This window comes from Lactuca virosa, chromosome 7 (assembly GCF_052849685.1).
Source record: "Lactuca virosa cultivar CGN04683 chromosome 7, Lactuca_virosa_CGN04683_v6, whole genome shotgun sequence".
Classification (NCBI taxonomy): Eukaryota; Viridiplantae; Streptophyta; class Magnoliopsida; order Asterales; family Asteraceae; genus Lactuca; species Lactuca virosa.
The window spans coordinates 164247170-164271391 of NC_136432.1; the positions used below are offsets into that span (position 1 = coordinate 164247170).

At 40.7% G+C, this 24222-nt stretch overlaps 2 protein-coding genes across 2 annotated transcripts; both read left to right on the forward strand.

Moving 5' to 3' along the window:
* The first annotated feature begins 1352 nt into the window (after nt 1-1352).
* On the forward strand, nt 1353-5333 carry LOC145124075 (uncharacterized). Its single transcript, XM_079059298.1, has 7 exons — nt 1353-3267; nt 3350-3440; nt 3542-3699; nt 3790-3841; nt 3923-4005; nt 4145-4238; nt 4345-5333. Exons 1-7 carry the CDS (start codon nt 1600-1602, stop codon nt 4929-4931), a joined length of 2733 nt encoding a protein of 910 aa, XP_078915424.1. The 5' UTR covers nt 1353-1599; the 3' UTR covers nt 4932-5333.
* Nucleotides 5334-6281: 948 nt separating this feature from the next.
* LOC145125306 (protochlorophyllide reductase-like) lies at nt 6282-7899 on the forward strand. The gene is made up of 3 exons (XM_079060778.1): nt 6282-6464; nt 6528-7421; nt 7526-7899. Exons 1-3 carry the CDS (start codon nt 6330-6332, stop codon nt 7679-7681), a joined length of 1185 nt encoding a protein of 394 aa, XP_078916904.1. The 5' UTR covers nt 6282-6329; the 3' UTR covers nt 7682-7899.
* Nucleotides 7900-24222: the final 16323 nt, after the last annotated feature.

Genomic DNA, 24222 nt, shown 5'->3' on the forward strand with positions numbered 1-24222 from the left:
TCACAAACCAACATTGAATCTGATACATAAAATTTGGGTTTGTTCTTGAGCTCTCCATCTCCATCTTCTTCAGAAACCTATCCCACTTCTTCGCCGATTTGAAAACCATCATAAGCTTATCCCTCTCCGTCTCCAGATCTGAAGCCACACTCTCTCCATCTATGGATCTGAAAACCCTTCTCGGATATGTTCATCTCAAGCCCTCCATACTTTCAGTTCTTATTCCTCCAAATATTTGGGTTTGATCTTAAACACACACACACATATGAACTCCATGAATGAACGCAAAAGTCAAATAAATCCCCAGAAACTGTTTTTGATTTCGAAAAAAACTATAAACGATTACTGATGAACACACTCTATATTTCTAGATTTGTTTTCAACCCATGGAAATGAACTCCATGAATGGATCTAGATTGCGAATAACATCCCAACAATGATTTATGATTTCAAAAAAAAACTCAGATGCGAATTTTGATTTTGTATATGTGTATTCAGTCCCATAAACAATTAATCTTTGGTATAGTTTTCTTAATTGATTTTAGTTAGACTTGAAGATGACTTGAATATGACTTGAAGATTAGGCTCAAGATCTGTGAAATCTAATGTGTGTGTGTGTGTGTGAGAGAGAGAGAGAGAGAGGTGGACCCTCTCATTTTTTAATTATTAAAATAAATAAATAATTATTAAACTTAAAAAAAATAAACTTAAAAATAGAAAATAAATACCCAAGGATATTAAAGTCATTTCAGTTTACCAAGAGACCAAATCTACAATAAAACTAACTCAAAAGACCATGAAGCCAAAATAATCGTGGTTTGGACTAAACCTTAAGAAAAATGCATACCATACGGACCGTTTTTGCAATTTTATCATTAATATATAAATATAATTAAAGAGTTGTAGTGTCAAGTGTGTGATCTTAATTTTTCGGGCATTTAAAAGAAGTTAATGAATATTGTAAAAGTAAAGAACATATATAGTTGAGGTGTGAAAACTTTCTCCCATAGTCGTGTGGTGCACGAAACGATGTTTGTGCACCCACCCATCTTGGTGCCAAGTCAGCACGACTGTACCTGTATCCACATTTCACACGATGCACTGAAATATTTTGGTTTTATTAAGAAATAAAAGTTTTAAGTTAATTGGTTTTTATTACAAAATATTTTACACATTTTTGTTATATCATGTATTAAATATAATATCAAAAACTTTAAATATATTTTATAGGATGGAGACAATACAATTTAGCTTGAAAGGTTCTCTCACAAATGCATATGCAAATAATTGTACAAACATTTATTTATTACTATTTAATTATATTTTTATTTTTAGAGTTGCGGTGGTCATCACATAAACACAAACCAAACCAAACCAAACCCCAACCCCCCGTCCCCCCTTTTCCTCTCTTCCCAGTAACGACACACAATACTCCAACACGACATCGTTTTCTCCCCCCGGTACTTCTCCTTCGTCCCCCCCGTCGGATCTGAGTTGCACTTTCTCCGATCTCCTTCTCTCTCAGTCAGCTGTTTTGACTAGCCGTTCCTATCGGATCCACGGCGGGCATTTTCATTTTCAGATGGGAATGCCCGAACGATGAGCAAATCTGGCAACGAGGACGAAGAAGACAACGGTAACGACTGTTTCTACGAGTCTCTTGATCGCATACTTTCGTCAGCGACGTGTTCTTCGTCTTCTTCTTCTTCTTGTTCAGATGATGAAGATGACAGCGAGGTGTACTTGAGGGATCCCAATTGCAGTACTTGTCCTAGCAATAATGCTTCCGGACGTACCTTATCGATCCCTAAATTCCCAATGGGGGTTACCGGTAACTACGATGTCTGGATCTCACAGCCTTCGTCAGTCGAAGAACGCCGGTTGCGGTTGCTCAGGCAGATGGGACTTAGCCGCGAACCTTCTTCCGCCTCTAGACATAAACCGTCTTCATCCGTTTCGTCTGCCGCCGACTTAAAGCTTGGTAAGTCTGTCTCGGCAGATCATTTAGACACTGATGCTACTACTCATGCTCATCAAGTTTCTGGTTCTAACCCTGTAATCATCCGATCCAAGTCCGCCGATCATGAACACCGTGATTCTAATTCTAATTCGCATTCGCGGCAAGAAATTCTTTTAATTAATTCATTATCTTCATCCGCGGTTGATTCCGCGTCATCAGCAACTGTAAATAATATCGTTGATAAACATGTTCTAGCTAAATCGCCAAGCATCAATGCTAACGCTGCTTCGCCTAGTAAACCTCCAACCGGTAAAATCCTTAGGCGTAGCGAGGAGATTATTAAGTTCGACATTTCCTCAAATGTCAATAGCAATGACGGCGATGCAACAGGGATGGATTTGGATTGTGGTACTGGTAGGGAAGGCGATGATGCAGCAGTTTGTACAATCAAAAATCTCGACAACGGAAAGGAGTTTGTAGTTCATGAAGTTCGAGAAGATGGAATGTGTGAAAACCTTAAGGAAGTTGGAACAGGTAGGCATTTAACCATGGAAGAATTCGAAATGTGTGTTGGCCACTCACCAATTGTTCAAGAATTGATGAGAAGACAGAACGTTGAAGCTGGAAACAGCGATTTGCCTGATTCAAATGGTAATTCCAGTGGTGGGAGTGGATCTAAATCCAAAAAGAAAGGGAGTTGGTTGAAGAGCATCAAGAATGTCGCCAGTTCTGTTACAGGTCATAAAGAGAGAAGAAGCAGTGACGAGAGAGACACATCATCAGAAAAAGGTGGAAGAAGATCAAGCTCTGCAACTGATGATAGTCAAGATGTTTCCTTCCATGGTCCAGAAAGAGTAAGGGTTAAACAATATGGGAAATCACATAAAGATCTTTCAGCTCTTTATAAAAGCCAAGAGATTCAAGCCCACAATGGTTCAATCTGGACCATTAAGTTCAGTTTGGATGGTAAATATCTTGCTAGTGCTGGTGAAGATTGTTCAATCCATGTATGGCAAGTTGTTAGCTCAGATAGAAAAGGCGATCTTTTATTTGATAAACAAGAAGATGGAAATCTGAATGTGTTATTGATGTCAAATGGATCTCCAGAACCAACCTCATTGTCTTCTAATTTAGACACAAGTATACCTGAAAAGAAGAGAAGAGGAAGGTTATCCATAAGCAGAAAATCCATAAGCTTGGATCATATTTCCATACCAGATACCATGTTTGCCCTTTCAGAAAAACCTTTTTGTTCCTTCAATGGACATCTTGATGATGTTCTTGACCTCTCATGGTCCAAATCTCAGGTTAGTAAAACATTTTTAACATCTTCTTAAACCCTCTTCTTAATTACAAGCATCAACATTAACTTCCATAATTCCATGTCAGCATTTGCTTTCATCTTCCATGGATAAAACTGTGCGATTATGGCAGTTGTCCAACAAATCTTGTTTGAAGATCTTCTCTCACAGTGATTATGGTAAGGAAATTAAAACTACTCATGTTTGTTTATGTTGTTGCTATTTAGAGACAAGTTTATAACTTTTTTATTTGTTATTGCTGTTGAATGTTGATATACAGTGACTTGCATACAGTTTAATCCTGTTGATGATAGATACTTCATTAGTGGATCTTTAGATGCAAAAGTTCGCATATGGAGTATTCCTGATAGACAAGTTGTTGATTGGAATGATTTGCATGAAATGGTCACTGCTGCTTGCTATACACCAGATGGTCAGGTTGTCACCCATAAATTATTATATTTCTATTTATTTTTTTTCAAAGTTTAATAAAAAATATTAAAATAATCTTTTTATTAATTATTAAAGGGTGCACTAGTTGGTTCATACAAGGGCAGCTGTCGTTTATACAACACAACTGGTATGAAACTATGAATCTCCTCTCTCTTCCCTTTTTTTTTTTTTTGGAGACTCCTTTTAATAAATATTTTATATTTTCCAGAAAATAAGTTACAGCAGAAGAGTCAGATCAACCTACAAAATAAGAAAAAGAAGCCCCACCATAAAAAAATCACTGGTTTTCAGGTAATATATATAACCTGAAAATTTTAAAATGCTAATAAGTCTTATTTTGAATATTGCTAAAATTAGTAAAGCTATTATTAGTAAAAAAGTTGTTTATATTGTTAAAAAGAGTAAAAAGTATGTTGCTATTTTTACACAGTTTGCTCCAGGCAGTTCAACACAAGTCCTCATCACATCTGCAGATTCAAGAGTTCGGGTTGTTGATGGTGAAGAATTGGTTCACAAATTCAAAGGTTACAAATTTACCCCCTACGCTTTACTCAAATTCGCAATTTAAATCCTCCCAAACTCATTCTTAACTTTCAGCCCCTTTAATCTTGGTCTATTATCTATCTACAGGGTTTCGAAATACGAACAGCCAAATCAGCGCCTACCTGGCATCAAACGGGAGATACGTGGTATGCGCCAGCGAGGATTCGAACGTGTACGTGTGGAAACACGAAGGTGACTCACGTGCCAGCCGGACAAAAGGTGTAACAGTCACCCAATCATACGAACACTTCCACTGTCAAGACGTATCAATGGCAATCCCATGGCCTGGAATGACTGATTGGGGTTACAACTTTTCCGGCGAGCTGGACGTGGCGGTGGGGTCCACTGCCGCCGCCAACCACCACCACCCGCCTACACCGGAAAACGAAAGTAACGGGACCCACGGGTCCCCGTTAACGTCTGTTAACAGTCCGGTTAACGGGACGATAACGAGTGCTACAAACGGTTATTTTTTCGATAGGATATCGGCCACGTGGCCGGAGGAAAGGCTTGTTTTAGGAACTAAGAATCGGGGTCAAAGTCCGAGGACGAGTGTTGACTTTTCAAACGGGGTGGGCCCGGGGAAGTCAGCGTGGGGGATGGTGATTGTGACAGCTGGACTTCGGGGGGAGATTAGAACGTTCCAGAATTTTGGAACGCCAGTGAGGATATAAAAAGGGGAAAATGGAAAATATATAGATAACCATGATTTGGGTGTTTGTGTGGATGTGGATTGGATGGTTGTACAGATAGCTTCGATGATTGTAATATTAGCAGGAGAGAGAGAATTCGTGTTTTTTTTTTGGCTGTTTAAATTCGGGACTGGTGAAGGAGCCGGTTCGAGTAGAAAAAAAATTAGAGTTTTTTTTGAAGGGAAAATAACAAAAAAAAAAGGAAGAAAAAAAGGGGAAGAATACGGTTGAGAGTTTAGAAAGTGTTGAGGAATTGTAGACTTGGAGATATTAATTTGTATTTTTTTTTTACGATTTGATTCTTGTGTATTCCGTCTGTGTATCTTCTTATTTTTTTTAACTTATGTTTGTGGTGGTGGAATCAATGAATTCTTGATTTGTGTATACAGTTAAAATGTTTTTCAATCATAATTGGTCATATTGTTCCCGATTTTGATTAGTTTTTGTTTTAAGAATAAAGTAACTACTTGTCTTACATTGTTGCAAGTGGAAAACAGAAAAGTGAGTTACGTTTTACGTTATAAAAGGAATCTAAGAAGTTCTTTGATACCTTATATCCATTAAGTATAGTAAAAGATTAGATTTGGTAATGATTTAGTTATATACTGTTTGATATTTATAATCCTCAGCCTTTGAGTGGTTCTATAACCTCTGATATGCTTTTTATTGGGCAAGAGGTTGGACACGGTCTTATAGCTTTTGATAAGTCTTTGGGTTTGACTCAACTAGACCTTAATACGATTATATCTGACTCAATGGACAACTATAATATGAATCTTAGAATATGTTCCAAATAAATATATTTTAGTTATTATATTTTTTACAAAGATTTGTTATATTGTAAATGGTAAATCATATCATCTGAACCATATACGTAAACTTGTCCTAAAGATTAAGTGAAAGTTATCATTATCAATATTTTGAATGTGTAAGGTTTTAAACAATAGACCTAATATATATGATTGGTTAATAAAATCGAACAGACATATAACATGCGAAACCCAAATATATAATGAAACAGTGGGACTAGAAACGAAAATCGACATGTTTTTATGTTATTAATCACGTGAAAAAATAATAATATTTAAATATGTATTTTATCCTTTCTTTGAGCTCCCATTCCAAGCCCATGACCAATATATGCATTGGGCAATGTACCTTAATATCCCTTTACTTTTATACCCAAAATACATGTGACTGTAATCTAGATTCTCTTCTTTGATTGGATACAACAAACATAGAATTATCCAATTCAATTACCAAAAATGGTAAAGATAAAACAAAAGCTTACCAATTTCACCACTATTTATACCCAAATTAATTCATCATCAATATTCATTCAATTCAATTCAACTCCCTCTCAAACCCACATCAGCATTAATGGCTCTCCAAGCAACCTCTTTCTCCGTTCACAAGACAAATGCATCTTTCAAGGATTCAACCCTCTTCGGAGTTTCACTTTCCGACCACCGTCAACTCAGTTTCACCTCATCAGCATCAAGAACACGAAGCAAGGTATGATAAAAGAATCATGAATGTGTTGATATCGGAAGTGTACTTACCATTAGATTCTTGCAGGAATTTGGAAGAAAAGTGTTGAGAATTAAAACCCAAGCTGTAGCCACAACGACTCAGGCGCCGGGGGTAAACACTGCAGCACCGGAGAGGAAGAAGACATTGAGAAAAGGCAGTGTGATCATCACCGGAGCTTCATCTGGTTTAGGTTTAGCCACCGCTAAAGCATTGGCGGAAACCGGGAAGTGGCATGTGATTATGGCGTGTAGAGATTTTCTCAAAGCAGAAAGAGCAGCGAAATCAGTCGGAATGTCTAAAGAGAATTACACAGTCATGCATTTAGATCTTGCATCTCTCGACAGTGTTCGACAGTTTGTTAACAACTTCAAACAATCCGGTAGACCACTGGATGTTCTGGTATGCAACGCCGCCGTGTATCAACCAACGGCTAGAGAACCCAGCTTCACCGCCGACGGAATTGAACTCAGCGTCGGCATCAATCATCTCGGTCACTTCCTTCTTTCTCGACTGTTACTCGACGACATGAAACAATCCGATTACCCATCAAAACGACTCATCATCGTCGGATCAATCACCGGAAACACAAACACTTTGGCCGGAAATGTACCACCGAAAGCAAACCTAGGTGACATGAGAGGTTTAGCAGGTGGTTTAAACGGGTTAAACAGTTCCACCATGATTGACGGCGGGGATTTCGATGGTGCAAAAGCTTATAAAGATAGTAAGATCTGTAACATGCTCACCATGCAAGAGTTCCACCGGCGATACCATGAAGAAACCGGCATCACATTTGCATCGTTATACCCCGGTTGCATTGCCACCACCGGGTTGTTCCGGGAACACATTCCACTTTTCCGGTTGTTGTTTCCACCATTCCAGAAGTTCATCACTAAAGGGTATGTCTCCGAGGAAGAATCCGGCAAACGACTTGCACAGGTAATTGAATAAAGATTCAGATTAAATGATTAATCCTTCAAAAGGGTGCTTGTTTCTTCGCCATTTTTGTATAATAATGAAGGAATTTATCACTTATGGTGCAGGTTGTGAGTGATCCAAGTTTGACGAAGTCTGGTGTGTACTGGAGCTGGAACAAGGATTCGGCTTCTTTTGAGAACCAGTTGTCTGAAGAAGCAAGTGATGTGAGTAAAGCTCGTAAGGTGTGGGAGATAAGTGAAAAGCTTGTGGGGTTGGCTTGAATTCTTGAAGACTTCCATTGATGAAGATTAAGGAAGGTCTGGTTGCAGCTTGCAAAGTTGCTATGTGAGTGTAGGAATTTGGCGAATTTTAAGTTTTTCTTTTCCATGTAAATTTAGTGTAGTTTCAATAAAGGGAATCACTCACCTTCTTCTTTGGAAAAAAAAAAAAAAAAACTGAAAAATGTATCTGGAATAATAAAACTTATGGTATTTAGATATTTACCTTTTCATGTGGACAATATATTGCTTAAACAATTATATAGAAAATGAGGATATATATATATATATATATATATATATATATATATATATATATATATATATATATATATATATATATATATATATATATATATATATATATATATATATATATATATATCCACTAAATAAGATATGTTTCTAACGACTAAATAGAAAAGAAAATGACAAATTCATCTTAACCCATTTGGCATAATAACCAACCACTCCACAATGGACATTATGGAGTAGTGAAAAACCGATCTAAGTCTAAAATTGTAGCCCGAATGTATATATACGAGGACACATTTAAAGATACCAGACATCTTGAACAAAACATTCCCGACAATGGTGATACTGAAATTCTTGTAACCTAGATATAAAATATTTTGTGTGTTTTCTACCATGTATTCAACGACCAATGTTAGTTTTAGTGATTAATGTACTTGCATTTATGTCTATAAACGTTTTTATTTAGTCCAGAATGCGTAGAACAAGTCCAGAAGAATCAAAACATCTTTAGAATACCATATTGCATGTAATGTTCCAAGAATTCCTCATGTGTTTTGCCCATGTAGTGATTGCGCCGGGTGGAAGTGCCTTCAACCAATCACTGGCTGCTTCCTTGAAACTTGAAAGTGACCGGTAGCATTCTTAATAACACAGTTTCGCGTGGCACATTTGGGATGTTGAAGTAATCGGCGATGTCACTAACTTCATCAAGATGTTTGTAGGCATCTTCATGATCTTTTCCGGTAAATGGAATCTCTTTTAGCGCAGCAAGGATGTGCCCCTTGAGTTCAAATGTAGCAGTGGCTGGAATGGTAGGTTACACAAGACCCGGTCCAGTGTCATCACAAATTCTTTTCTTGTATGCCTCCATGGAAAGGTCGGCAATGTCCGCCATGATGTTATCGGGTTCGCTTTCTTCGTCTGATTCGGTTTTGCTTTCTCCTTTGTCTGTTTCGTACTCGGCGTCCTCTTTTGTTGGATTGTTCTCAATGCTTTCGTCTTTTGGTGTTTTGTTGGATTCTCCCACTTGCTTTCCCTTCTTCTTACTAAAAACCGATTTGAGATTCTTGAAAGATGATTTCTTTGGTGTTGTAGATTCTCTTACGGTTTTATCCGTGTTTTTACGAAAAGCTTACTTTGGGTCTTCAAGTGGTGGAATCAAATGTGTATTTGATCCACGTGTCATAAACTACTACAATAAAAACAAAGCAAACGTGTAAAAAGAATAAAAACAACAACTGAAAATTAACTGTTACTTCACCACGGCGTGGTGTTTTTGACCACAACGTGGTGAGTCAAAGAGAAGAAAAACTTAAAACGAAATTTAAAAGCAAATAAACAGAAAAATCCTAATAAAATAGCATATTCAAAATAATTAAAATTGGACCGTTCCCCGGCAACGGCGCCAAAAACTTGATGTGAAAAATAATTACACACTAGTTTTATCCTACTAATGTAACTAATTTCTACCTAAGGCAGTGTACCTTGTTGTAAATAGTATAGCACAATAGACAGGTATCGAACACATGGAACAATATTATTAGCTAATTCTTACCTACTACTAACTAAATTACTAAGAAATTTAGAAAAAGGTTTTTTCTCTAGTTTTACAAGATTAGAAACTTAATTAACTAAGCTAAATTAACAATTAACTAAAGCAATTATCAAACTAAAGCAAGAAACAAAAAGAAATGATTTAAACCAAGGTATTTGAGAGACTTTCGTTTAGCTTCAATTTACTTGCTATTATGGTTGATTTATGGAAGTGCAATGAATTAATGTTCAATTGGTTACCGATTCCTAAGATGACCAAGTTAATATTCACTAAATTAATCCTTTAGCAAACAAGTTCATTCATACGGTGATCAGGCGGATAAACTAACAAGCTTACTAGTGTTCGGTTCGAGTTAATTTAGACTTATAATAGATTGATCAAATTGGTTAATTTGATTCAATTCAATATATTATAGGTCATCATATATTAGCTCCCACAATTATTTACCCACTTTTCTATCTAACCCTAGGTTTTAGTCAAAACTCTAGTCCTACAATTTTTGCAATCCACAAAGATCATAAGATTCAAGTTCAATTAAGAAAGATAGTCATGTAAACTTAATTAAACTCAACAATAAATAGATAAAACAGTTATCATAATCACAGAGGGTTTTTTAATAAGCTAAATTAACAAATAACTAATAAAAACTTAATCTAACCATAAATCAATCCATAGATAGTCAAGCAAATCTACACCAAACGAATGTTATAGGGTTTTAGCCCATGATTTCAGCAACTAAAGTCAGAAAAACGAATTTCATATGCATAGACATGATTAAACTAGAATAAAAAGTCGTAATTAAGAGTTTTATTGCCTTAATGCTCTCAATTCCCAAGCTACAATCGATTTCTTCACTTCTAAGCTTTAATCCAGATCCTTGGCCTTCAAAAATCGTCAATAGCTCCCAGCAAAAGTTCCCAATTCGGAGAATAATGGCAGGTATTTATAGATTCCCAAAAAACATATCACCACGACGTGGTAAGGCCACCACGTCGTGGTATTCATTGTTATCCTGTATACGATAAGTCTTTGAAGTCAATCGGGAAAGGTCAAAACACCACGTCGTGGGGAAGTCACCACGATTTGTTGAGTGTATTTTCCTTCATTTAGTAGTCTTCATTCAAATTCCTTAGCTTCCAGCTTCCAGCTTCCTTTCTGCTCCAAACATATCTTTTACCCCTACAACACAATACATAACAAATTAGGTACCTTTGTTCCATAAAGGGCATAAAAGTAATTACAAATATTAAGATATGATGTATAATTATATATATAGATATGTACATATCAATTTTCCATAAAAAGAAACATTTTAACTAAGGGATTTTAATAAAAGAGAAGGCGTGTGATGCGTGCAATCAGCCGAGCTCAAGTAAGTCTTCCCAAAATACTCATATATGTTATATGTTTATGCAATGATATGAGAATTGCATGCTAGATTAGAGGCTAAGGATTTGCTCAGGATTGCATGACAGAATGCTAGGAAAGATGCCTTTATGTGCCTATTTGTATAAGCTTATAGATTCGTATGCTAGTATTAGATCAATTACTTGATAGGATGACCTGTATAGGCTATGTTCTGATTTGAATTGCTTGATGCTAGGAGAGATGTCTTTATGTGCCTATTTGTATAAGCTTATAGATTCACATGCTAGTATCAGATCAGTTACTTGATAGGATGACCTGTATAGGTTATGTTCTGATTTGAATTGCTTGATGCTCAAATGTTGCATGCTTTGTGCTTTAGGAAATTCCGTTGGTACCAACTAACTAGTGGGTGAATGTGTTGGGTTACATATTATTGATATTGGATATTTTTAGAAGGATAGGTTTAACTCTATTACGCAGCTCTTATTTGAGTCCAACCGTTGTAGTGTGGAATGTAACGACCCAAAAATCAAGGGTAAAAATTTCATTTTTAATATAGCCAAAACTTAGATATCATTTATTCCAAACATTCCAAAACATCGTTGGTTAAAACATTTATCAGAGTTTATCCCAAAATCATTTATTGCGGAAAACATGGGTGTGCGCATTGCGATCAATCCGAGCCCTTCTTTTCCAAATCAATGATACTTGAAACCAATAAACAAAACTGTAAGCACGAAGCTTAGTGAGTTCCCCAGAGCATACCCCCACACAGTCCACATAATCACATAATCCATATTAGCTATAAAGGCTACACAACCATATCAATCACATATCCATGCATATCAACATATACGGATGTCGTGGGCTTGTCCCCAGGGTCTTACTCCAGGATGCCATGGGCTCTCCACATGGTCTTACACCTAAGTGCCATGAGCTCTCCTATGCATTCCAAAGTTTCCAAATTAGCTTTAGAGATTGAGCAAGTGTAAAAAAGTCTAGAGTGATCTGGTTTGCGCGGCTTTCGGGTTATGTCTACTAGAATGTCTTTGATAGGAAAGCCATGGGCTCTCCATATGGTCTTACATCCAGGTGTCATGGGCTCTCCCATGGTCTTCCATGCAAACATACCACATATACCACTAGCATACTTCCTAGCACATAACCAGCTAACATGACACATAATACAACTTCAACTAATATACCACATATCATAAAATGGGCCGGCCTTGGTGCCTTAGACCCATTGGTATGGTGAGGAGACTCACCTCACACTGCAGAAGCTTCCCGCATGAATTCCTTAGTTGTTGCCCCGCCAGCTTCCCGAGCTGTCACTACCAATCAATATACCCACTTAGCAATTGGGTCCCATACCAAAATCCTTAATCCATGCATGGGGTAAAATGACCATTCTACCCCTGGCCCAGTATGATCCAAAACTAAGGACCAAACCCAAAACAAAAACCTAACACTAGGTAGGCTTTCCAAGCCCACTAGTGGCCCACTAATGGCCCAATTTACTAAATTAGGCCCAATCCCTCTAATGGGCCTTACCTTAAGCCCAAACATATTCCTGGCCCAAAACATCTGACTTCTGATGGTCCACTAAGGTCCAAAGGCCCAAAGTCCACTGCCTGGCCCAACCCGAGGCCCAAAACAGTCCAAGCCCACAACTGATGAGTACGCAGGGCGTACTCCCTTGTACGCTAAGCGTACTAGCTGATGGTGGTGTACGCTGTGCGTACCTGCATGTACGCCCAACGTACTCCTCTGTTAAGCTACTTTTTCATTAAGTGCTTAATACTCCATTCCAGCAGCTACAATTACAGAACCAAGTCCTCTTCGACATCTTAATCCATAAAGTCGAATGCTTTAAGCCTTTGCATGGCTTAATGAATCCCAAACACCAAAATGAATTCATAAAGGTCAAAATCACTCCCAAAATGTCTCAAAACTTCTTAATACCTTAAGACCTCAGTCCAAACTCCCAGATCTGATTTCCAGGGACCTCTTAAGTCATAAAGTTTCCAACTTTATGACTTAGCATAACTCAATGGGGTCCAACCAAAACCCCAAGTCCCCAAACTTCATCAAATGACCACTAAATCATGCATGGAAGGTTTATACCCATCAAGATCCAAACTTTGTGACTCCATAACCTCAATAAGGACCAAATATAGAGCTTCAAAGGTTCTGGAGTAACTTCTACTCACAAGAAACACCACAAAGGGACCAAAACCATAACCAAAAACCACCTAGCTAGATCTACATGAAAGAGTTGTCAAGGTTGAGATTTTATACCTCCAAAAGCTTGCAAAGTTGATGAAGGTTCTGGATCTACAAGCTTGACTCCAACCATAGCTTGATCACCAAGTTCCTTCTTCTTCAAGATCGAAACATAACAAGTCATAACCCAACTAGATCCACATGAGAAAGCCACCAAGATCCAAACTTTATACTTTCTGGAGTTAGATCAATATGATTAGGGCTTGGATCCACAAGCTTCAAGCGAAGAAATGCTTCCTCAAGGAACTCCTTCTTCCACAATAAGCACCAAAAATCCACTAAATCACCAAAAAGCTCAAGAATCACTCAAATGGAGGCTAAGGGTCGATTTCTAGGGTTTAGAGGGATGGAGGCTGAAGATATTAGGGTTAGGTTATGAGATGAGGAGCTTAAATAGGGTTCTGATCTGACTGGAGTACGCACAACGTACATATGGTACGCCCAGCGTACTCCTGGGAACCTAAGCGAGCATCCTGGTCAGCACGCCCAGCGTACTCCAAGGTACGCCCAACGTACTGCCTTCTTCATTAGTACGCCCCGCGTACGCTTTTTGTACGCCCCGCGTACTCGGCTAAGCCTGAAAACCACGAAACTTCCGAAGGCCATAACTTCTTCGTTATAAACCCGATTCCGACGATCTTTATATCCACGGAAAGGTGAAAAGAAGCCCTACACTTCTAACAACTCAAACCTTTCTTAAGATCTTCCGAACAAAAATCCATTTTCCATAAAATCCCGAACTGACACTTTACCGAAATACCCATAGGCTCCCAAAATACGAACCGAACACCCGGATCACTTCTAATGCATCACCCGCACCCAAATGGGCCTAGACCTTATCTTCCTAAGAGCCATAATCCTAATAATGACTGACCTTCGAGCCACAGCCTCAGACTAGGAGTCAATTTGGAACAGAGCGTTACAACTCTCCCCCACTTAAATTAGATTTCGTCCTCGAAATCATGTATCACTACCCCCGACTTCCCAGACAACCTGAACAACACCGCCACAAATCCGAGAATACCACAGCTTTCCCAAGGAAACTGAAGCTAACCCTCGTAGGGTTCTAGAACCCGAAGATGAACGAATTCCTTGCAACCTGATCACGTCTGTTCCATCTGAAATCTGAAGTCTCGAGATGATCTGTCTCCCTGAAAGACTGCCCACGTCGAATCATCATCGAACTGATTCCAAAAGGAACCATCCTAGCTAGAATACTTCCCACCCGTAATACCTTGAGGCTTCCTAAAGAGCAAAATCACCGGTCAACTGCGGCTACCGAATAACAAGCAATTCCACATACGGACCCCAAATCACTGAAGTCGCTCCAACTCCTCTTGCTGCCACATAGCTGCTTTCCTGAAGAACAACTGGGACCTCCCTGGTCCCAACTTGTCTGCCAAATGTCAGAACCACCGGACACCTACCCGATCACTGAGCCTGAAACACACGTATAACAGTCCCACATGATCCCCGAAGGATACCTCGTCTGACAATAACTGCCTTACCTATACAGCCACTCATGGCTCCTTCCATCCATTTGATCCATCCGATCATGACGGGCTGACAACTTGTCGCCACTGAATCCAACGCAAAAGGTGAATGCTACCAGAATAACTGTAGTCTTACATCATACCCGGTCTCCTTCAACCTACCGACTCCTGATTCTCATTTTGTTGCGACCTACTCACAACCTTACGAACTGGACCACCCTGGCCTAAGTCATCTGAACGAATCCGTGAATGCTATAGCTACACCCGCAGACTTACAACACTTTCCACAGTATTTGACCGCTTGTGAATGCTACGGAACCCCCGTAGTCTTACAACACTTCCCGCACCATCTGGCTGCTAGCGAATGCTACGGAACCCCCGTAGTCTTACAACACTTCCCGCACTATCTGGTTGCTAGTGAATGCTACAGAACCCCCGTAGTCTTACAAAACCCCCGTAGTCTTACAACACTTCCCACACTATCTGGTTGCTAGTGAATGCTACAGAACCCCCGTAGTCTTACAACACTTTCGCCCTAACACCAACATACCCAAACTGAACTCAATCCATGACCGGAACCCCAACTTGATTCCCCAAATTTTGTTATCAAGCATCAATGAGGCGCGATTCATATGCTGGGGAGTTTTCCGAACTCCAAAATCACACAACCCTCAAACCAAATAGCCACTTGGGCCGCCATTTTTCCCTCGATGAGGATGAGAAACACATCCTGGTCTCATACCTGCCCCTATCCTGAACACCTAAACGATTCTCCCCCACTTAGATTCTACTAAGTCCGCTTGGCACATAAAAATTGAAGGATTCCCAGTCCTTCTTTTGTTCTAATGATCAATCTGAAGACGACCGGTGCCTACCAAACTAGTGCACCAAGAGTAACTCTTCCCAAAACAACATAACTCCTGAAAACCAGCTAACACTTCTTGTATCCCAACAACATCAATGACTTCAGATGCTGAAAAGTGATATCATGCTCAGATCTCGGAGTTTAACGAACGGATAGTCTAACCAAACCCTCCGAAACAACTCTTTCTTTCCTCGGCAATCCCGAATACTCTTCCAATCACAAAATACCAAGGCTACTGAAAACTAGTCATGATTCCCTCGCACAAGCCCTTGATCCAACCCCGACTACACCCAAGATGACATTCGTACACTGGGAATCTGTTGTATATAAGGAGACGACCTCGTGTTATTCCATCAAAGATCCATGGTATGCAGATGACATATGACTCTTCTTGAATATAATCAACTCAACCACCAATGGAGATAACAACCCCAAAATAACTGGAACAGATGTACTCACTGCTCCTCTCTGATCATCAGACAGTCGACCTCCTTGTCGCCCACTTGATCACAACAAGAATATAAAGGGATTGCACCCCCCCCCCCCCCCCCCCGTGGGCAATCCCTGCTGACGTGGCCGAACCTGCTACACCTGTAGCAACCCAGATCACTGAACGGATTCTGACAACTCTTGCTGACTCAGACAATAGCAGATAACTGACCCTAGATCCAACTTATCACAATCCCAAGCGATGCAAATTCCTGATATCCATTGGAAATGGCAGAAAATAGCATTTCCGCAAACATCTGAAGGAATCCCGACCTCCTCCTCCTGTGTTACCTAGACCACCCTGAGGTCATGGGGTAACACTTCCTTCCAATCCCAATGACAATCCAAACTCTTGGAACAGACCTCCATCATGCAGTTTCCACAAGCGTTGCACTAAACCCGGTCTGCTGGCCACTCAAAAGCTGATCCGAATTTCTTGGGTCTCTTCCCGAGACCCTCCACTAAATGCACATAACCTGAACCTCTATTTTCAAGGTACTCCAAATTGATCTTCCGCCCTCGGGCTCTGAGACCTGCAACATTCAGGGTCTCGCACCCTGACACACTCATTAGCGCAATTGTCACGGTTGAACTGTAATAGCTGGAGCAACCCCTGGTCTAAACCGGCTACGAACTACTCCCAAGACATAGTCTCCAATCCCAAAGCGCAATAAATCGCATAATCAATCCTTGCCGCCGGATACAAGAGGTCCAAGGCGAACCAAACCTTAGCTCCGAAGGGGTAGGAGCTCATGCGAAAACACTTCCCATATCCTTAGTCCAACGCAGACTCAACTTCCTGGTGGTCCTTCCACTAACTGGCTCACCACCGGAGCCGGGACCAAATCCTGGTCCTTCCCCTTGCGTGCTCATCCACATTCTACATAGCAGCTATCCGCACGGTCCGATCATAACCAAGAATTCTCCTTACCAGGCTTCTTATATTCTCCAATACTTTCCTCGATTTGAGTATGGATCCTGTGCTTTCAGTAGTACGGGCCCAATACTACCTTCCACACCTATCCATACTTTCCTCCGGAATCATCCCGAATCCTCTAAGTCACCTACTGTCACACCCCAAAACCGGAACGGCGGAAACGTTCGGGGGCGGAGGACGTCATATACAGTATCACAACAATGCATAATAGTAAAACAAGCAACAACATCATCCATTGCATTAATAGTATAATTTAATACAAGTGTGTTCTGTATAGTTTATAAGACACCAAAAATATGAATCAAAATAAGAGATGAGTCTTGAATGTGCTCCATCTTCTCCAAAACCTGGTCATCGGTACCTGTCTACTGGCGACCTGAGAATACAAATTATTTTGAAAGTGTAGATCAACATTAAAGCCGGTGAGTTCATAAGTATTTTAGTGTCATTGATTGTATAAGTTTGAACTGACTCATGTATGAACTGACTTCCTAAACCATACCTATTGATTGTATAAGTTTGAACTGACTCATGTTTGAACTGACTCATGTATGAACTGACTCTTGTATGTTTCATTGTTCTAGAAATAGTAGTAGTGACTTCCTAAACCATACCTATTATAGTTTACTAGTAATGTTGTTTGCATGTATGAACACGTTTGTACAACTTTGTTGCTCAAAGGTATTGAACTGAATGAAGAACTTTAATATCTATATACATACACATAATATATAACTAAGATTCAAACGACATTCGGACAAACAACCGATACCCTAAGTCCACAACCAAACAAGGAACAGGAAATAAGGCGAGTTATCAGTCCTAAGTCCTTTCAATCCAACTTATATAACTATATTTATATAGACATGATTTGACAAAATATAAGTTTAAAAGAGTTTTGCATATAAAAGAGTTTGTAAAACTATTTGAACCAATTTGGTTGAAAACACAATTTGAAGTATAAGAAATCTATCTGTTTGATAGTTATTAATCACATGTGATTGATATAATAACTATAATGTTTCTACTTGTATTCCCCCCTCCCCCCCCATAAAAGCATTTAAAATCATTTAAAAGGTAAGTGAAGGGGTATGAACTCACCTGCAGTGAGTGATACGAATGAAAGATCGATTTGTAGGATGCTAAGTGCCAAGTGAAGCCTTGAGCACAACGGATCCTAATAAGCATATAATGACACATATATGTATATAATTAGTGTTTAAGCAACTAATTATGATAGAGATTCACCTTAGGAACTAGGAAACACTTATATGGAAGTGTTACAATCACAAAGGATTGCATCTAAGGGGTTTACGGCCACACAAGTGTGTTTACGGCCTTGGTGTTTACGGCCAAGGTGTTTACCGTCATGGTGGTTTACGGCCCTAATGAGTATACAGCCCTAGAGTGTACGGTCAAGGAGTTTACGGCAGTACACTCATGGGAGGACTTGCAAACTAGTTGTTTTATGGTCATATCTAGCATTCAACAAGTGCCTTCGATTCTAGGCTCCAGTATAAGGGAGTTTAAGGGCCAAAACATCCAACAACACAAGAGTTTACGGCCATGCAAGGTTTTACGGCCGTAAACCCTTGATGTTCATATATTTTATGATGATCCAAGACTAGAATCAAGAGTCTAACAAGCCTAACTAGGAGATAGAAGATATACTTACTTTTTTAAAGCTTGGGAGGGGGGTTCACGGTCCAAGAACTAGTAGGTGTTCTTGGTGAAAATGAAGAACACTTGAAGATCTAACCAAAAGAAGAAATTTCATGGATGAAATCATGGATCTTCACTAGATAGAGAAGAATATCAACTTGAAAATGGAAAGATTACTTACAAGATTGAATATCAAGATGAAAGTTCTTGATGATATTTGAGAGAAAAATCGAGTTCTTGAGATGGAAGTGTGTGAGAAAGGTGAAAAGTGAAGGAATAACTCATATGAAGGGAAGAGTTCCCGGCCAAGGAGGTGTTTACGGCCGTAAACTCCATGTGTTGGAGTTTCCGGCTTGTATGCTGCACAATGAAGTCTATACGATACTTCCTAACACTTTATCCTTTAAGGTACTAGGCTTAAAACACCCAAACAGACCTTTAACAGGACTAGAAGATAGCCAAAAACAAGTCTGACTTTGATTAAATCGCATGGATGCACAAGATACAAATTTCGGGTTGTCACATCATCCCCCCGTTAGAGAGAATTTCGTCCCAAAATTAGAGTTTAAGCAAATAAACAATTTAAGCTATTACAAATAACTAAGCGAAAAGGTGAGGATATTTCAGTTTCATTTGATCCTCGCGCTCTCAAGTGAATTCAGGTCCTTGCTTGGCATTCCAACGAACCTTCACTATTGGGATACGACTTTGCTTTGTTTGCTTGACCTCTCGGTCCATGATCTCTACTGGTTCTTCCACGAAGTTGAGGCTCTCGTTGATCTCGATCTCGTCGGGTGGGATTACAAGAGTCTCGTCGGACAGACACTTTTTCAAGTTCGAGACGTGGAAAGTAGAATGTACGTTACTGAGTTCGTGAGGTAGTTTGAGTTTGTAAGCTACAGGTTCGATTCTAGCGAGAATCTCGAAAGGCCCTACGTATCTTGGATTTAGATTTCCACGCTTTCCGAAGCGTATTAAGCCCTTCTAGGGTGAGACCTTCTATAGAACACGGTCACCCACCTGGAATTCCAACGGTTTCCTTCTCTTGTCTGCGTAGCTTTTCTGTCGGTCTCTAGAGGCTTTCAATCGTTCACGAATCTGAACGATCTTCTCTGTCGTTTCCCGAATGATCTCTGGACCTATGAGAGTGATTTCAGGAACTCGTCCTTTAGCTAACTGAGTGTCGCCCACCTCAGCCCAGCACAGAGGGGATCTGCACTTACGGCCATAGAGGGCTTCAAATGGAGCAGCCTTTATGCTCGTGTGATAACTATTGTTGTAGGAGAACTCGACAAGGGGTAAATGAGTATCCCATGCCTTCCCAAAGTCTATCACGCAAGCTCGCAACATATCTTCCAAAGTTTGAATAGTCCTCTCACTTTGTTCGTCGGTTTGCGGATGGTAGGCTGTACTCATGTCTAGCCTAGTTCCTAGGGAACTTTGTAGCGACTGCCAGAACCTCGAAGTGAATCTAATATCTCTATCAGAGATAATGGATATGGGAACACCATGCAGTCGTACGATTTCCCTAATGTATGTTCTTGTTAGTTTCTCCATCTTTTCAGTTTCTTTGATAGGTAGGAAGTGTGCGGACTTTGTTAACCTGTCTATGATCACCCATATGGTATCGAGACCACCCGTTGTCTTGGGCAACTTGGTTATGAAGTCCATCGTGATTCGCTCCCACTTCCATTCCGATATCTCCGGTTGCTGAAGTAAACCTGATGGTTTCTGGTATTTGACCTTAACCTTGGCGCAAGTAAGGCATTTACTCACAAAGGTAGCAATCTCTGCTTTCATGTTAGGCCACCAATATAACTTTTTAAGATCCAGATACATCTTATCTGAACCTGGGTGGACGGAATATCGCATGTTGTGCGCTTCGGTCATGACCAAGTCTCTGAAACCACCGTGTTTTGTTGTCCAGATCCGATCTATGAGATAAAAGGCTCCGCCACCCTTGACTTCCAAGTTTTTATCCATCCCTCTCAGGGATTCACCCGCCACATTTTCAGGTTTCAAGGCTTCGAGCTGAGCCTCCTTAATTTGTGTGGACAAGTGTGAATGGATAGTCACAATCAATGATTTGACTCTACGACCAGAGCATTCTTTCCGACTTAGGGCATCAGCTACTACGTTGGCCATGCCGGGATGATAACAAATTTCGCATTCGTAATCACTGAGTAGCTCGACCCATCATCGTTGTCTCATATTGAGCTCCTTCTGGTCGAATATGTGTTGTAGGCTTTTGTGGTCTGTAAAGATAGTGATTTTCGTACCGTACAGGTAGTGTCTCCAGATCTTCAGAGCAAACACTACTGCTCCTAACTCAAGATCATGTGTGGTGTAGTTGACCTCATGTATCTTCAGCTGTCTTGAGGCATAGGCGATGACCTTACCTCGTTGCATCAGAACACAACCGAGCCCCTGGTTGGATGCATCACAATAAACCACGAAGTCTTCTATCCCTTCTGGGAGGGATAGTATCGGTGCGGTGCATAAGGCTCGCTTCAGCGTTTGGAACGCTTTCTCTTGCTTCTCTTCCCAGTCAAAGGCCACGCCCTTTTGGGTCAATGTTGTAAGCGGTTTCGCAATCCGAGAGAAGTTCTGAATGAACCTGCAATAGTAGCCAACGAGGCCTAGAAATTGACGAATTTTTGTAGGCGTCTTCGGTGCTGACCAGTTCTCAATGGCTTTAATTTTGGAAGGGTCCACGTGTATTCCCTCTTCGCTAACCATGTGCCCCAAGAATTCGACTCTTCGGATCCAAAATTCTCATTTCGAGAACTTCGCATAGAGCTTCTCTGATCGCAGTGTTTCCAAGACCTGACGCAGATGTTGGCTATGCTCCTCCTTACTACGAGAGTAGATAAGTATGTCATCGATGAAGACAATGACGAACTGATCCAAGTAAGGACGGCACACCCTATTCATTAAGTCTATGAATACTGCGGGCGCATTAGTTAATCCGAATGGCATCACTACAAACTCGTAGTGTCCATAACGAGTTCGGAAGGCTGTCTTCGGAACATCCTCCTCAAGCACTCCTAACTGGTGATACCCGGATCTCAGATATATCTTTGAAAAGTAATTCCCCCCTTGCAGTTGGTCGAACAAATCGTCTATGTGAGGCAGAGGGTAACGATTTTTGACGGTTAGCTTATTTAGTTCTCTGTAGTCGATGCACATACGGAACGATCCGTCTTTCTTCTTGACGAACAAGACCGGTGCTCCCCATGGTGAGAAGCTTGGTCTAATAAAGCCCTTACTGATCAGTTCGTTAAGTTGACCGGATAGTTCCTGCATCTCAGCTGGTGCCAGACGATAGGGCGATTTGGCTACCGGGATAGCCCCTGGAACTAAGTCGATTTTGAACTCGACTTGACGCTGTGGAGGTAATCTTGGGAGTTCTTCTGGAAAGATGTCGGGAAAGTCGCGTACTTCTGGGATGTTCTTTATGTCTTTCGTCTCTTGGCTCATATCAACCACATGAGCAAGGAATACGTGACATTCCTTTCGCAAGTACTTCTGGGCTTGAATACTCGGAATTATGCGAAGGTTCGTGCCAGATTTGTCGTCGTAGATAATTAAAGTTTTGCTAGATGGTAGATTAAGGCGAACAGCCTTTTCGTAACACATGATGTCGGCACGGTGAGAACTCAACCAATCCATGCCGATTATGAAGTCAAAATTTTTAATTGAGACCGGCATGAGGTCGATTGGAAATGAATAGCTATCTAGTGTTAGTGTACATCCTATGTATATGCAGCTAGTACTCTCTGTTTTTCCGTTAGCTATTTCTACAATGAACGGTTCTTTAAGTGCACATGATTTTTGCTTAAGTAAGTGAGCAAGTTTCTGGTTCACAAAACTCATCTCCGCTCCACTATCAAACAGTATGCATGCATATGAGTTATCGAGGAGAAACGTACCAGTGACCAATGTGGGGTCGGCAACTGCTTCCTCGTGGCCTATAGCAAAAACCCTTCCCACTCCGCCGGCATTCCCTGCCTTCGGGCAGTTTCTCTTGTAGTGGCCCACCTCGCCACAACTGTAGCAAGTCTGGCCCACACCAGCTCCGGGGACTTGGGTGATTGGCCTTGCCGGAGCTTTACAGAAACGGGCAGTGTGCCCCTTCCTGTTGCAGTTAGAGCACTGCATTTCCCGGCAGGGTCCGTTGTGGTGGAAGCTGCAGTTGTTGCACTTTGGCAAGCTTCCAGCATACTGCTTCATCGGTGCAGTAGCGGTAGGTGCTATTGCAGCATGAACAGCTACGACCTGCTGCTTTTTGGCAGCTTTCTGCGCAGCGTTCTTCTTTTTGTCATCCCAGAACTTCCGCTTGTTGTCAACAACTTTTGAGGGTTCTGAGATGGCTAGGGTTGTTGTTGACAGGGTACGGACCCCATGGTCAATGAGTCGTTGTGCCAATCGCTTGGCACTATCGAAGGTAGTGGGGTTTGAAGGTAGGACATTTCCCTGAAATGGAGGCACCAGCCCCCAGATATACTTTTCCACCTTCTTCGCTTCAGAAGGGACCAATCCCGGACACAGTGCTACCAGATCGCTGAATCTGGCAGTGTAAGAGACTATGTCGGAGCCCTTCATGTTAGGCTCCAGAGTTCCTGCTCCAGTTTCTGAACATCGCCCCTCGGGTAGTACTCCTCGATCATGAGCTCCTTAAGAGCTTCCCAGCCCATGGCATTTGCCACTATTAGAGTTAGTGACATGACATGGCTATTCCACCATGTCAGGGCTCGGTCCGCGAAGGTGCAGACGGAAAATTTTACTTTGCTCCCTTCCGGACAGGAACAGATCTCAAAGATCGATTCCATCTTCTCGAATCATTGCGAGAGGGCAATGATTCCACCAGTCCCATTGAAGTTCCTGGGTTTGCAGCTGGTGAAGTCCTTATATGAGCACTCTCTGGAGCGCACTGTAGCATCAACTGTAGTGGGAGGCACATTAGTTCCACTCCCTCTAGTACCGGTAGTGGTGAATTGTGCTAGGGCTGGCGTAACAGCTGTATTCACAACAGCTTGAATAGCTGCTGGGTTGTATTGAGGGGGAGGGGGTGGAGTTTGATTCGGAGTTATTGGAGTAGCGCGCCTGTTCGATCTTCGCGGAGGCATCTTGAAGCTATAAAATCACAAAGGTGAAGATATTGGTAAGAATTTAATAGAGAGAATGATGAGAGTGACTCATGGACTAACTCTCCATAGCCCAACAACACAGATGAAAGTATGATTGAATATAGATCTAGTACTAGAAAGATGAAAGCATTTGGGTAATTAATTTCATGAGATTAGATATCTGTCAATAATATTGGTATTACAGATGTAACAAGTTTGGGAAAATGACCTAGGAGTAGGTCTTACATCAAACCAAAATGATAAAATTTTGACAGTACTAAGACCTTAAAAGACTAACAAGTTCATAGTCTTATCATAGACAGGAAACTAAAACTAGAGCTTTTACATAGACCTAAGTTATATCCAAAAGAGAAAGTTGAGTAGGCTCTATCTGCGACGAGAACTACTAGAATGAGTCCTTTATTCTGCCAGACGGCGCTCCATGTCCCTCATGCGCCTTTCAAACGTTGCCTGCCGAGCTCGAAGTTCCCTGACTTCGGCTTGG

Coding starts and splice junctions, on each gene's coding strand:
- LOC145124075 (XM_079059298.1), top strand. CDS start 1,600: ATGAGCAAATCTGGCAACGAGGACGAAGAAGACAACGGTAACGACTGT. Junction 3,700..3,789: donor GCTATACACCAGATGGTCAG/GTTGTCACCCAT, acceptor TAATTATTAAAG/GGTGCACTAGTTGGTTCATA. Junction 4,006..4,144: donor AAAAAATCACTGGTTTTCAG/GTAATATATATA, acceptor ATTTTTACACAG/TTTGCTCCAGGCAGTTCAAC.
- LOC145125306 (XM_079060778.1), top strand. CDS start 6,330: ATGGCTCTCCAAGCAACCTCTTTCTCCGTTCACAAGACAAATGCATCT. Junction 6,465..6,527: donor CATCAAGAACACGAAGCAAG/GTATGATAAAAG, acceptor AGATTCTTGCAG/GAATTTGGAAGAAAAGTGTT. Junction 7,422..7,525: donor CCGGCAAACGACTTGCACAG/GTAATTGAATAA, acceptor CTTATGGTGCAG/GTTGTGAGTGATCCAAGTTT.